The sequence below is a fragment of the Lagopus muta genome, chromosome 1, assembly GCF_023343835.1.
Source record: "Lagopus muta isolate bLagMut1 chromosome 1, bLagMut1 primary, whole genome shotgun sequence".
Lineage (NCBI taxonomy): Eukaryota > Metazoa > Chordata > Aves > Galliformes > Phasianidae > Lagopus > Lagopus muta.
This window is the reverse complement of record NC_064433.1, coordinates 168494115-168508562: the sequence shown is the minus strand read 5'-3', so window position 1 is coordinate 168508562 and position 14448 is coordinate 168494115. Positions and strand designations below refer to the sequence as shown.

The 14448-nt window shown below is 41.3% G+C and overlaps 1 protein-coding gene across 7 annotated transcripts in view; it reads left to right on the top strand.

Annotated features, from left to right (window-relative positions):
- Positions 1-14448, top strand: part of ATP7B (ATPase copper transporting beta) — a 41233-nt gene that overhangs the window by 12611 nt on the left and 14174 nt on the right. For 6 of the 7 annotated variants that reach the window (XM_048959636.1, XM_048959609.1, XM_048959627.1 and 3 more), the window contains 9 exons: positions 3138-4365; positions 5673-5930; positions 7171-7334; positions 8246-8407; positions 10005-10081; positions 10445-10619; positions 11183-11416; positions 11612-11703; positions 11842-11969. In XM_048959636.1, coding sequence (XP_048815593.1) covers positions 3186-4365; positions 5673-5930; positions 7171-7334; positions 8246-8407; positions 10005-10081; positions 10445-10619; positions 11183-11416; positions 11612-11703; positions 11842-11969 — 2470 coding nt within the window. In that variant the 5' untranslated portion in view covers positions 3138-3185. The remainder of the gene's footprint in view (positions 1-3137; positions 4366-5672; positions 5931-7170; positions 7335-8245; positions 8408-10004; positions 10082-10444; positions 10620-11182; positions 11417-11611; positions 11704-11841; positions 11970-14448) is intronic. The other variant, XM_048959590.1, reaches the window with a different exon arrangement.

Sequence of the window (14448 nt, the reverse complement as noted above, 5' to 3'; positions counted from 1 at the left end):
GAGTTGGTTGTTTTTTTCCTTCATACCACCAGTTTTAGCTAAATGATGAACCAAATGTTTTCACCTATTCTTGAAAAAATTGTGATGGCTCTTTGTGCAAAGTGTCAAGTGATGGTCAAGTTCTGGTGTTTCTGTGACTAACGATGCATTAAAACAGTAGGATCAGTCGTTGCTTTTATGTTTTTCAAAAGATTGAATGGCAGAAAATGCCCTTCAGTCTTCTTATAAATTGAGTTTGAATTGCTTTTATGTCTCTAGGCACCTAGAAAAATGGAAGTGGTTAGTGAGCATGGGGCAGAGGACAAAAAGGACATAAAAGCTGTGATACTGCCTATTTTCTGTCTACAAGTTGCTGCCAGAAGCATAGTGGACAGGAGCAGGCAAGAAGGATGCTTGTGTCATGTCACTCTGCTCTCATGCTGTTTCATCAGAAAATGCAGAACACCAAAGCCTTTGTCATCTGAGCCAAAGTAAATGCACACAGTGAGCTCCTGTAGTGCGTTAGGCCTTCTGCTTTGCTGGGTGTTTGTGAAGATAAGCGCTTCCCACCATGGCCAAAGTCTCTGCTGGGTTCTAAGGGGGTGGAGAGATAGGCGGGAGAAGACAAGGAACAATTCTGAACTAAGCTTCTCAGGGCAGACATTAAAATAAGTGAGTGCTTGAGCACCATTTGAAATATGGTATTTGAGAGACAGTTTCCTTTAAAAATGGGCCTTTTCCCAAATGTTGGGCCGTGTGTGGAGCCAGGAGTTGGACTCCATGATCCATACGTGTTCCTTCCAGCTTGGGACATTCTGTAATTCTGTGATTCTATTATATTGTTATCTTAAACTGGGAAGGCATGGATAAGAGGAAGTAAGCATGCCTTCTGTGCCCTTAAATGGGAACCATAAACTGTTTATATTTAATTTTGAAGACAAGGACTGCCCTTGTTCAGGGGAGGCGGTTTGGTCACTATTCCTGGAGATGTTCAAGAAATGTTTAGATGTTGCACTGAGTTTAGTGGGGGAGTACTGGTGGTAGGTGATAGCTGGGCTAGATGATCTTGAAGGCCTTTCCCAACCTTGATGATTCTATGATTTATGTCGAGGATTTCAGCAACTTCTGGGAAGGAAGTGCAAAAAAGAGGGGAAGTGCTATTCCAGGCACTGCTTGATGTGGAAGAGTAAGGGGGAGTAAGGGGGCCAAATGAGGGATAGGGGCTAAAATCCATTTAACTCTTCCCAGCATCCCTGCAGCATAGTCACAAGACAGACGGAGCTGGGCACAGAGGGTAGGCTTGCCCCAGGATAGCAAGGAGCTGCACTGTAGTGTTGCAGAGCTGAAGGTGTTTGCTGCAGCTCCGGGCTGTTCTGAGCACCTGTGACACTGTGGTGGCTGTGACCTCTCATTATCCACTCTTCTGGGGCCAGCCTCAGTGAAACTCATGTGGCCCCTGACACATAGTGTGGTTATGCCATGCGTGCAGTGAGCCCAGGTACTGTTGCATGGTTTTGCAGCAGGGTGCTGGTTGTTACAGGACTGGTGGCATTAAACCAGGAGTCCTAATGGACACTAAGCTGAATGTGACCCAGCAGCTGTTGTTGCTAAGAAGGCTACTGGTATTGTTGGCTGCACTAGGCAAAGAACTGCCTGCAGGTTAACAGATGTGATCCTTCTTTTCTGCTCAGCTCTGGTGAGGCCACACCTGAAGTAATGGGTCCAGCTGTGGGCCCTCTGTACAAGAGGGCCCTGCCAGCCTTCACCATGATGTGGTTCTGTAAACCAAGCTTGCACAACTAACAGGAGTCAAGACTGAAGACTCATTTGCTTTCAGTTTATTTACAGTCCTCCATAATTGTTCATGGCAAAGACTCAGGGAACTGATTTTCAGTACAGGTGACGGGCACTTCAGGAAGCCCATTTCTGCCTTCACCTGCAAGTGAGATTCAGAGGAATGTTGCATGTAACTGAAGCAGTGGCTTCTGTCTGTTTATGAGCAGTTGCTTTTCCTAGGAAATAAGGGCCTCCTGTTCTAATAAATACAGCACAGAGAAGACAAATTTTAATTTTTTCATTTTGGTCATGACCCAGACATTCATTATTCACAGGCTATCTAAGCATGAAACAAAATCAAGTTAATGGATTTTGATTACTGCATCAAATGGACTGGGTGCAGCCTAGTGTTAATAAGCAGCCTAAGTAATTCTCGTCTGCGCTGTACGAAGGAGACAGTTTTCTTCATAGCAGAAATGAGATTAATATTGTTGAGCCTGATCTGGTGACTCCTCCTCCTGTCCCTTCACTGCTGTAATGCTTGTCCCTCCCCTTCTGTGCCTTCCTCATGACTTGATGTAGGCAATGTCTTTTGATGGCAGACTTATGCTCTGATTACTTCATCTGTAAGATATGTTGCCTTTGTAATTTTCACTAATGCTTCATTTTTCAATTGAATGGAGTGCACTGAACCATAGAATTGTAGTATTGCAGATCACAATCTGATTGATGCATAGTCTACTTTGGGCTAATCTACTTCAGTAATGGCTATCACGTCCTGAAGATTGGCATTGGATCAAACCAGTAGGTTCCTGTAGCTCAGTATCAGGTGCCTCTTTATTAGGACCTCTAAAAGGGGTGGATGAAACTGAAAGATGGTGGAAGCATCTGCATACATGTATGGTTTTGTTTTTTTTTTTTTAAATCTTTGTGTGTAGATTTAAACTTCAGAAATCTATAGATGCAGACAATCCAAACCCTTGTGCATGTGTGTACAGCTCTGCAGATAGCATGCAGCTGGTCCTGCCCGGTTTCAGGCTCTCAGGGAATTACTGAATCTGTTTTCTGTGGACCTTTTATTTTGTTTTCATAGTGAGTGGGGCGAACTGAGCTAGCCGCTCACGTTTGTGGAGGGATGTTCAGTGTGGTCCCTCTTGTGAGCCTCTGTGCAGGTGGCAGTCTGCAAGGAAGAGCAGAGCTCAGGCTGCATGGTGAGAGTGCTTCAGTTATAGATAAATTGGGTTGGGACCGCTGAGAACATTTTGCTTTAGCTAACTGGTAACGTATTCCAAGTGTAAATCAATGCTGAGAAACACTTAAATGGAATATTGCTGCTTACAGCAGTAAGGATGCACACACTTTATTTTTATTTTGCTCTTTAGGTTTTGTCCAATGCTGACTCTCCTCCTAGCTGTGCGCTGGAACCTGAAATGAAACAGAATTTTGCTTTTGACAACATGGGCTATGAGGAGAGCTTTGAAGCCATGCCCTCACCATCTTCCCAGGAACACACTGTTGCAGTCAATGTGGTGGGAATGACTTGCCAATCTTGTGTGCAGTCGATAGAAGGACGAATTTCCAAAGTTAAGGGTGTTGTGAGTATTAAAGTCTCCCTTGAACTGAATAATGCTTTAGTAAAATATCTGCAGTCAGAAATAAGCGCTGAACAGATTTGCCAAGAAATAGAGGATATGGGCTTTGATGCTAACATAGCAGAAGAAAAGTTGGCACCAGTGTCTGTAAATTTGCCGTGCTCGAGAGAAGCAGTAATAAAGCTTCGGATAGAAGGCATGACGTGCCAGTCCTGTGTCACCAGCATTGAAGGAAAGATTAAGAAGCTTCACGGTGTGGCAAAAATCAAAGTGTCACTTGGTAACCAGGAAGCAGTTATTGTTTACCATCCTTACATCATTCAGCCTGAGGAACTTAGGAGCCATATCAGTAACCTGGGGTACAACTGCACCATTAAGAGTAAATCGGCACCTTTGAAGCTTGGTGTGCTTGATGCCAGGAACCTGCAGAGTGCAGACCCCAAGGAGACACCAGCATCTCTTGAGAGTGAGGGTTTGCATCCGCTGGTTGCCAGCAAGAGCAGCACAGCTACGGTGACTGTACATATAGAAGGCATGCACTGCAAATCTTGTGTCAGAAACATTGAAGGAAATATATCCTCTCTTCCAGGCATACAAAGTATTGAAGTCTCCTTGGAGCATAAATGTGCTGTTGTACAGTATAGCCCAAATTTAATTACCTTGCCTGCTTTGCAGCAAGCTATTGAATCCCTTCCACCTGGGAACTTTAAAGTTTGCCTCCCTAATAGTTCAGAAGCAAATAGCCAGTCATCTCCATCTCCTGCTTTGGTGTGTGATCTCTTCAGAGAGCCACTGAAAGACACAACGTGCACAGCTGTTATTAGGATTGATGGCATGACCTGCAACTCCTGTGTACAGTCCATAGAAGGAACAATATCTCAGAGACAAGGTGTGCAGCATGTAGCAGTTTCTTTAGCTGACAAGACTGGGACCATACATTATGATCCAGCAAACACGAATGGAGAGGAGTTGAGAGCTGCCATAGAAGAAATGGGGTTTGATGCATCTTTGCTGACAGGTAACAGTGTTTTGTCTTCTGTGATGCCCTTACTACTGGAGTAGGTTTCCTCCTATGGGCTCCTCCAGCCTCCTCCAGCATGCTGTGAGATCTGTCAAACTGACTGTTTTAATTTAAATTCCAAATTCAGATTCCAAAAACACACAAACTTAAGGATGTTTCATTTAAAACCAATCTTTTTCTGGCTAAAATCCCTTCTTAGTGTCTGAATCATTTGATCTTTATTTCTTGAGAATTAATGCTAGGGACCTAAGCCTTGCTGTCAGCAAGATGAATGCCAAGATGTGCAGTCTTAGGGAGCCAACACTACTTTTACATGTTAGCTGCAGCACAGTTTGTGGAATTTGTATACATGCTCAATGTTTAAGAAGGTGCTATGGTGCATGATCTCCTCTCTAGCAAATTTCAAAAGCAGCAGTATTTATTCGCTTCAGCTCAGAACAAATTTCCTTTAAGTTACAGATGTGGTATATCTCGAATGCATTGGTTTAAACCCCAAATACCCAATTGTTTTTCTCACAGATCCAATCCCTCTGAAGCTATGGAACAGCTACAGATGAGGAGTCTGTGTATGATGTTAAATTATGATTTGTTTCTTTCATAACTTGTTGGTGGGAGAGCTCCTGTCTATGGAAAAGGAGAGGAACCTCTGTGCTTAACATGTTCAAAAGCAACTCTTCCTCCTTTGCACAAACCTTCTTCTGCCTTAGGGAGATGATTTGAGAGCACTGCTATAGCCAGGAGGGTTATTTGTTGGATGCTGTTATCTGGCAGAGAGCAAAGATGATCACTGTGGGATGCATGAGTTGAGGTCTGAGTGCAGCAAATCCTTCCACTGCTTGTTTTGCAGTACTTGCATGATAACTGTTGTGTCATAAAGAGAAACCTGTTGTGAAGTTCTTCCTTTCCCTTTTAGGGACCAAGCGCTATGAGCTGTGTAGAAGGTAACAAAGACAAGAAGAATAGGAGGCTGGTTTGTGCTCTGTGCTGAATAAAGACCCTCTAGATACCAATGTATCTTTATTGAGCAGAGGTAGCTGTCAGATTAAGGTAGCTCTTTGATCTAGGCACTGACATTGGAGGCACTCGCTGTCTGAAAGTGACAAAGAGTTGTGTAGAGTTAAGTGGTCGTATAAGTAGTGCAGGTGAGTGTGTATTATATACGTAATAACAATCTATCATTTTCTTCCACCAAGAAACAGAGATTACCGTGTCACCTCTCAAACAAATAAGGGACTTTGCATGATTGCTGTAACCTGCTTGTAGTTTTGTGTCATCCTATTGTCCCGTAATTGGTGTCTGTTCAGTTTATTGTGCATTTGTTCAAGATATTGGGGCAGGAGAATACGAGCGTTGGCCTGATGCCAGTAACACCGCAGCGCAGCCTCCAGTCCCAGAGCTTCCAGGGTTGGATTGTGTCTCCGATGCACTTCCAGACAGCCCTCATCCTGATGAGCCAAACCAGCCCAGCGGAGCAACAGCCAAGAAGTGCTTTTTACAAATCACTGGCATGACCTGTGCATCGTGTGTGTCTACCATTGAAAGACATCTGCAGAAAGAAGAAGGTAATAAATTTGATGTTCCTGTAATGAGTCCTGAGGGACTGCTGGTGGGAAAACGTATTCTGCACGGTCAATGGAAGAACACCTTGTGGTAGAACATCTTGTGGTTAAATAGACTTAATATTTTCTTTGTAGAGCTAATGTGACTACGTCACTGTTTGTCTAGTGAGCCTACACGATGGACATAATTGTTTTGTAATAGTAAATGGTTGGAATATGATCAATATTTCAAATTGGGATGAGAGGTAATGGCCTTAAGTTGCACCAGGGGAGATTCAGGTTAGATATCAGGAAAAATCTATTCTCAGAAAGAGCAGTGAAGCACTGGCAGAGGCTGCCCATGGACACGGTCTGTGGTCATGGTGCGGATGGTTTGATGGTTGAACGAGGTGATCTTAATGGTCTTTTCCAACCTTAATTATTCCCTGAAGTAAGGCTCAAGACAAGAACAGAAAAGTTATTCTTATTTTGTTCTCAGGGCCTTGCTTCTTTACAGAGCATTCCATCACTTTCAAAGCTGTTGAGAGCTCTGCATTTGTGGTAGGAAGCTTATTCTCTGGCATACATTTGCACAAGCATGCACAAATAAATGCATGGCTCCAGTGCCTGGGTAATTATATTGGTTTAGGCACAGCAAGTCTTGTCAGGTTAGAAGTCTGCAGGCTGGCCATACAGAGAATGAACAGTCAAGCATCAGCATTGCCTGCTTTAATGCGTGTCAGCATGCCTTACTTGGGTTTTGCTTATTGATTCCCGTGTCTGCAGTTTCCCAATGCATGGTCTCCCCGCATATATAAAAAAATAAAGAAATTACTAGCAATTTGCTTTGTTTTCTGTGACTTCTATGCTTTGCTTTTTGATTGTAAATTTAGATTAAAAAAAAAAAAATAGCCCAATATCCAGTGGGATTTGGTTAGGGCTTTGCAAAATTAAGTAGGCCAGGGTAGAGCAGTGCAGAAATTGTTTATGAACTTTCTTTCTGTCTCTGACCACAGCCTTTTTTCCCATCTAACTGTTGCAGCTCCTCCTATTGCTGTATGGAACTTTGGTGTGGCTGCATTTCAGTAAAAACTTTGCTGCTGTGACTGGCAAACAATGCTAGGAGGAGGCAGAAGAGAGATCACTAGACATGAAATGGCACTAAGCTGCTACAGTTTCCATTGAAAATCACATGTGATATTTGATTTTTCTTCCTCACAAACTGAACTGCTTTATCTAACATTCTTTATTATTGCTGCTGCAGGTATTGTTTCAGTGTTGGTAGCACTGATGGCAGGTAAAGCAGAGATAAAATACGAGCCTGACTTCATACAGCCTCTTGAAATAGCACAGTTGATCCACAACTTGGGTTTTGAAGCCACTGTCATAGAAGATCAATCAGAAACAGAAGGAAATGTGGAGCTGCTTGTAAGTAACATATATTTCAAACTGTGTTGATTTTGGATATGTCAGGTTCAGAAGAAGCATTTTCTTGCGAGTGCTTTTGTTTAAGGAGGTACGGCCTCAACAGATCAGTTTTGTCTAGTGATGATCATTTTGCTTAATTGCTAGAAAGAGAAAATCAATTTGTTTTAGAAGACCTGTCAAAGCCACTGAAACAAAAACCAATAGTTGTAAGTATAGAATAGGCTTCTGTTAGCAGGGGGAAATGAAATGGGGAATATGTCTTCAAACACCTGATGAGAAGGTTAGGGACTTTGTATAGAGGTCTGAGAACGCTGGGTGAAATAAGGACAGATTCTTTGAAAGTCTGTTTTTCTTCTTACATTTATACACAGTAAGACAGAAAACAACAGCCTCTGGTTATGCTAGTAGATCAGAAAGTGGGAATGTGCCATGCTGAGGATTTGAATTCAGATGATGATGTTAAACCTGCTACATATATATTGACTCAGGCAGTGTTAATATAGGCAGCTGTATTAACTGTACTCTTGCAGTAAATGCAATGTGCTGGTGGTGCTGTACAAATAAGCTGTTGTGAATATAACTGTTTGTTGCAGAATTTTATAATAATAGAAGTAGATAGTTATATTTGTATCCTTTAAGACAGCTCTATAAACTCTTCCTGCTGAGGCCTTGTGTCACTGCCTGCAGAGTTTGAACAGTCACTGGTATGTTTGTAACAGAATCTCAAATTCTTTAAACAAATATTGGATGAATATTTGGTTCATTAAAAGTGATGACAACAACAAAAACTTCCTTAAACACTGAAACCTGCACTGTGAGTGCAAAAGTGAAAATGACTGACGTACTGGACCTTCTTAGCACCAATGGTGAAGAGAGATTGCTAACTGTACCTAAAACTGTGTTTACTTCAGATTACAGGGATGACTTGTGCTTCCTGTGTTCACAATATTGAATCCAAACTTATGAGAACAAATGGCATATTCTACGCCTCAGTTGCACTTGCTACTTGCAAAGCTCACATCCAGTTTGATCCTGAAATTACAGGACCTCGAGATATTATAAAAATAATTGAGGTAGGTTTTAGAACATTTTGTTATAAACATCTAGAAGGTGTCCCTGCCTATGGAAGGGGGGTTGGAACTAGGTGATCCTAAGGATCCCTTCCAATCCAAACCACTCCAGTTCTACAAGTCTATAAAATTAAGAAGAAAATAAAGCTGCTGATATTTGGAGGGTTTCACTGATTTTTACAGGTAATGTATTTATTATATGCATTTATGTATATATAATGTATTTATTAATGTATTTACAGGTAATGTGTTTATTATGTAGTGAAGCTGCTGTGCTGCACAGAAGTGCGCAGCTGCACAGTCTGTCCAGTCTATTGCTTTAAAAATACATCCCAAAAGTAACAAAAAGATGAAAACAAATCCAACAAACCCACTTTTTTTTTTTTTTTTAAATCTGTATCTGGTAAAGGTATAGAATTGTGTGTCTCTGATTTCCAGTTGTTTCAGTAAACTGTGGATACTATTAAAAAAAAAAAAACCACCAAACAACAACAACAAAAAAAAACAACCAGAAAAACAACCTAATTTTTCTTGTCTCTAAAAGAAGCTATGAAAGAAGTCGTGTAGCAGCAGGGAGGTAAGCCCTGCTCGTATCAGGAGCATTACAAATCTCTGTATACACAGGCCTTTTTTCCCATGTCTACTCAGAGAGAAACCTTTTCAATCAAAAGAGTCATGGAAGGAAAAACATCCTGGCTTACCCATAACAGCAGAGGTCATAAGTTCTGCTATTATTGTAGCCCAGGTGTCGATAACACTTTTTCCTCTGCTTCAGCAGAAGGGTAGAGAATTTGTTGGATGAACCACACGCAGAAAGTAGTCAGGAGAATGGCTGAGTCTGTTTTCCTTTCATGCCCTCAGAGTATTTTGTTCAGCACTGCAGAGCTGATGTGACGGCAGTGATCAACATATAAGTAGTAGACCGTTCAGACAGGTAGAGCAGTTTTTTGAGGTATATCTTGCCACAGGATCATCTCATAATACAACTATTATGATTAATTTGGGGGGGAGGAGTGGTTGCAAGGCAGTAAGATGTGAAGGGGTCAGTCATAACTGGATTCTTGCAAAGATGTATACATATATATAGCTTTTCCCTGCAGTTAGCTTTATAGGTTTAAGCTGGTTCTGGTAACTTTGATTATCAACTTCAGATGCATCTATTCAACTGCCATGTTAAGGAGATGTTAGCAAGGTTTACTGCCTGGTAGCTTGTATACATTTTTAACTTTCTTTGTGGTGTTTTCTATTCATCGTATTTAAACCAGTGGGGATTAAAGGGTGTAAAATTGCTATGAGGAGGAGAGCAACAGAATACCTGCTGTCAATGGGAGCTGCCTTTGCCTAGGAAGCCAGAACACTTACTGAATTACAACTGTGTTGGTGTATAGATAACACAAGTACTTTACAGTCCACATACTGAGTACTATCTGATATACCTTCTTGCTGAGGATCTGAAAATAAACAAGATGGCATTTATTAAATATGGAGCAGTGTCCTTTTCTGACATTTCTTCTAAAAGTAGTGTCATTTAAATATGTTCTAAGTAATATAGTTAGTCTAATCAAAAGTAACTCATCTTCCCTCCTCTTTTAATAAAAAGGAAATTGGCTTTCATGCTTGTGTGTCTAGAAGAGTTCCAAATACACATAACTTGGATCATAAAAAGGAAATACAGCAGTAAGTACTTCACTTCCTGACTCACTAACAAATGTATGTAGATCATCTCTTGTAACACACCCTCACTTTTCTCAGTTAATTTAGCTTATTCTTGTGTAAAACATATTTCATTTTATGATTTGCTATTTGGTTCATATACTTCTACTGCTTTCATTAGTTGTGGTTTTTAACTGATAAACGACAATACATTTATATACCTAGGAGACAGTAAAACTGTCCTGATGTTTTGGTTCTTTCCCAAATATCCTGAAGCCGTGTGTCAGAATAGCACTGATACTCCTAGCTCTGTATTGTCAGCACAGTGTTTGGCCTGGGTACTGCAGGGTGTGCTATGACTGGGGATTTACAGCTTCTACTTTTCAGGTGGAGGAAGTCTTTTTTGTGCAGCCTTGTGTTTGGTATTCCTGTCTTAATCCTAATGATTTATATGCTAATACCTGGCGGCGAGCACCATGGGGCTATGGTGCTGGAGCAGAATCTCATTCCTGGATTATCTATTTTAAATCTTCTCTTCTTTGTCCTGTGCACTTTTGTTCAGGTATGTCCAGAGTATTTCTTGGATGTTTGCTTTTTGTTCATTTCCCATTTATGTAACCTGATCTGATAAGGATAGGAGACCTATGGGAAGGTTTAGTGGATTATACCTGCTCTCTTGTCTGTGACACCTACGTAGAATGAAGTGACACTTCTTTGCAAATTTTCAATTCTTAATTGCTCACGGCACTTACTCCTGCCACTGGTGTGCCATTAGCATTTCCAAGAGGGGAAGGGAATATTAAAACAAATAAATACCTGATCAGGTGTAAGCTGTTCAGGTAACTGTAGGTAAATCCTTTCAACTTCCTAGTTTTGTTTATTTTGCATTTCTAGGAAAAGGGTAGGGTCTGCCAGGATTTAGCTGGCATGGCTGTTTAGAGAAAGTAAGGGCAAGTGAGAGGATAACAAGGGATTCAACTTCCAGTAGATCTCTCCACTAAAGTTATATTGAAGTAAAACTCAGATGGGACAGCCATCCCTTCTGTTACCTACTGGTGGTATTATATTCCCCTTGCTTTCACTGCTCTGATCTTAACATGTGCCTGTCTACTCTTACACCAACAGTTCCTTGGTGGATGGTATTTTTACATACAAGCTTACAAGTCACTGAAGCACAAGGCAGCCAATATGGATGTGCTCATCGTTCTGGCCACAACGATTGCTTATGTGTATTCATGTGTGATCCTGTTGGTGGCGATAGTTGAAAAGGCAGAGGAAAGCCCTGTCACTTTCTTTGACACTCCTCCAATGCTGTTTGTATTCATTGCCCTTGGGAGATGGCTTGAACATATAGCAAAGGTAACTCATTTTCATGTGAACTATTGTGTATTTATAATGAGAATGGAATAAAACTGTTCATGTGAGTTTGAGTCAGATGTTTCAGGTGTGTGAAGTAGGCTACAGTAATGGTCGTTTAGAGTTCATTGTTCACCTTAAGCAGACATCAGCATTTATGTATTCTGTGTATCTCAAACATCTCCTTCCGTTTCTCAGAGTAAGACCTCAGAAGCTCTTGCTAAACTTATATCTCTTCAAGCCACGGAAGCCACTGTTGTGACTCTTGGACCTGACCACACTATTATCAGGTATTTACATTTCATGAAGCAAAATATTCAGCCTACTCGGGTGCGCAGACTGGGCTTGAAGCAGTTACTGTGAAACCATTGCTATGGCTTTGAAACCTGTGACATTAAATGAGCTGTCCTTATTTTTGTCTTTTGTAGAGAGGAGCAGGTACCTGTTGAACTGGTTCAAAGGGGTGATATTGTAAAGGTTGTTCCAGGTGGAAAGTTCCCAGTGGATGGGAAAGTCATTGAAGGCAATTCTATGGCAGATGAGTCTCTCATTACTGGTAACTTCTCTTAAACTTGTGCAAATGTGCGAAACCTTCTATAACTTTTTCTCACATGAAAAGAGAACAGAACAAAGCACAAGGTGTTGTCTAAATAACCTCCCATCTTAATGAGCTCTTCTCCTGGCCTTTGTGAGCTTCAATCCAAATCCTGTATCTGCATACATATAAAAAAAATTGAAGAATCTCAGCTCAATTTGGTCTCTTTTACTAATGTACTGATGGGATGTGCAAAGGCTGAGCACTGTGGTCGTTATTCCAGAGATACGGTGGGAGTTTCTGATGGAATATATTTCTAGAGAAGATGCATTTTCAGTAGTGACTTCTAAAGGAAATATTGCTAAGATGTTGAAGTCATACACATAGACATCAAAGCTTCCAACAAAGATGGCCAAGGGGGCAAGGAGAGGGAAAGAAAGTCTCATGACTTGGTGCTTGTTAAGAGTCATAGAACTTGTTCAGTTTCTGAGATTTCCATTTCATTTCCTAAATATAAATAAGAATTACACAATCAAATAAGTCCTAATTATAAGTTGAAGGATCTAAAAACTTCACATTGTGATTGGCTTGCTTGATTTTAGTTATGTATTTACTTTGGGGAAAAGAGACACCCTTAATTTTAGGAGAACCAGTCATTGTCACTGACGTTAAGAGCAGAAAACAGTGGTTTTGTAGAGATTCTTAAAGCAACAGTGTGAGAATGTGGACTTTGCCCCAGAGTAAACTTTCTTGGTTTTTGAAAACTGAGATTAGTGGAAATGGAGACGGGCTTCTCAAACTCCTGTGGCTGTACAAAGTTACCAGTTAGAGGAAATTTCTAGAGGTTCCCTTCAGTATGGATCTCTTGCTGACCTTTTTGAGGGATGGCACACTGGAGAGTTAGGACCAAGGACACTTCTTTTTCCTTTGATATTAATCTGACAAAAGGCCGGGACAAATTGCAGCTCAGATATCCAGAGCAAAGTGGCAAATAGAAATTTCCATAATGCAAATGCTTGGGATCTTTTGTTCTGGAGCAGTTTATGGTTTCCACCCACCTCCAGCCTCTGCAGTTCATGGTGAATACCACACCAAGCAGTGTAGTGTTTTTCCAAGCAGCAGTCTGTATTAGAGGATTGATAAACTTGATTGCTTTTAGAAGATTAGACTGATTATTGTCTAGTTACTCAAATAAAGCCTTGCCCAAATTCCTTCAGCAATGAAGGAATGTGTTAGATGGCTGATGCTGACTTTACCTGCTGGTATTATGATGCTGAACTTTTTTTTTTTTGTATGAGGAAATGAAAGCAGAGAAACATAAAGCATAAGATCTAGTTTCTGTCCTGCATTCTAAACAATCACAGAAACCAGTGGTGGCTGAGCCATCTCCATGTTGCATACAGATTCCAAATTCTGTAACTTTAGGAGCTGTGCTGTCTTGTTCACGGTCCCTGGCTCACAGGATTTTCAAGCTTTGCCAAATCACAGACTTTTTCTACTAAGATGCAGAGAAAATTTATTCTAAATCTTTCCTGGTTTTTCACAACCTATATGTTGGGTGCCCCAGAATTATCTCTCTTCTCTTACAGTGGCCCTGTTGCTTTCACAGTTTCTTATGTGATGCATTTCATAGCCAATCAGAAAGATGACCTCCCTTCCTGTACACCTCAAAGTTTCAGTGAAGACATGAGAAACTATGGCCTATTTTATCAAAATCTGGGATTAGAGACTGTTCATTCATACTAGGATACATTCAAACATCAGAGTGCAGCATCTGTACTGTGCCTGAGATAGAAAGACTGAGCACTGATGTTTGTAGGCTAGGGATTATGTTTCTGGAGGCTGGAGAAGAGCCCTACATCTCTGGCAGGCTGAAAAGGAAGAGCCAGAAATCACAGACTCATAGAATGGCCTGGATTGAAAAGGACCACAATGATCACCTAGTCTCAACCCCACTGCCATTGGCAGGGTTGCCAACCAGCAGACCAGGCTGCCCAGAGCCACATCCAGCCTGGCCTTGAATGCCTCCAGGGATGGGGCATCCACAGCCTCCTTGGGCAACCTGTTCCAGTGCGTCACCACCCTCTGGGTGAAAAACTTCCTCCTAATATCTAACCTAAACCTCCCCTGTCTCAGTTTAAAATTATTCCCCCCTTGTCCTATCACTATCAAACCCATGTAAACAGTCATTCTCCTTCTTGTTTATATGCTCCCTTCAAGTACTGGGAGGCCACAATGAGGTCTCCCCAGAGCTCTTTCTTCTCCAGGCTAAACAAGCCCAGTGTCTTCAACCTTTCCATATAAGAGAGGTGCTCTAGCCCTCTGAAATATTTCTGCTAAGACATTTGCTTCAAAAATAAACCTAGAAAAAGGTTTACAGAAGCATGGCATCACTTATACATGCCTTCAGAGGACTGAGATATACAATGTGTAATTTTATGCCATTATTGTTTATTGTGCTGATTTTGCTGGCGTACAGTGAGTGTGCAGTGTACTGTGT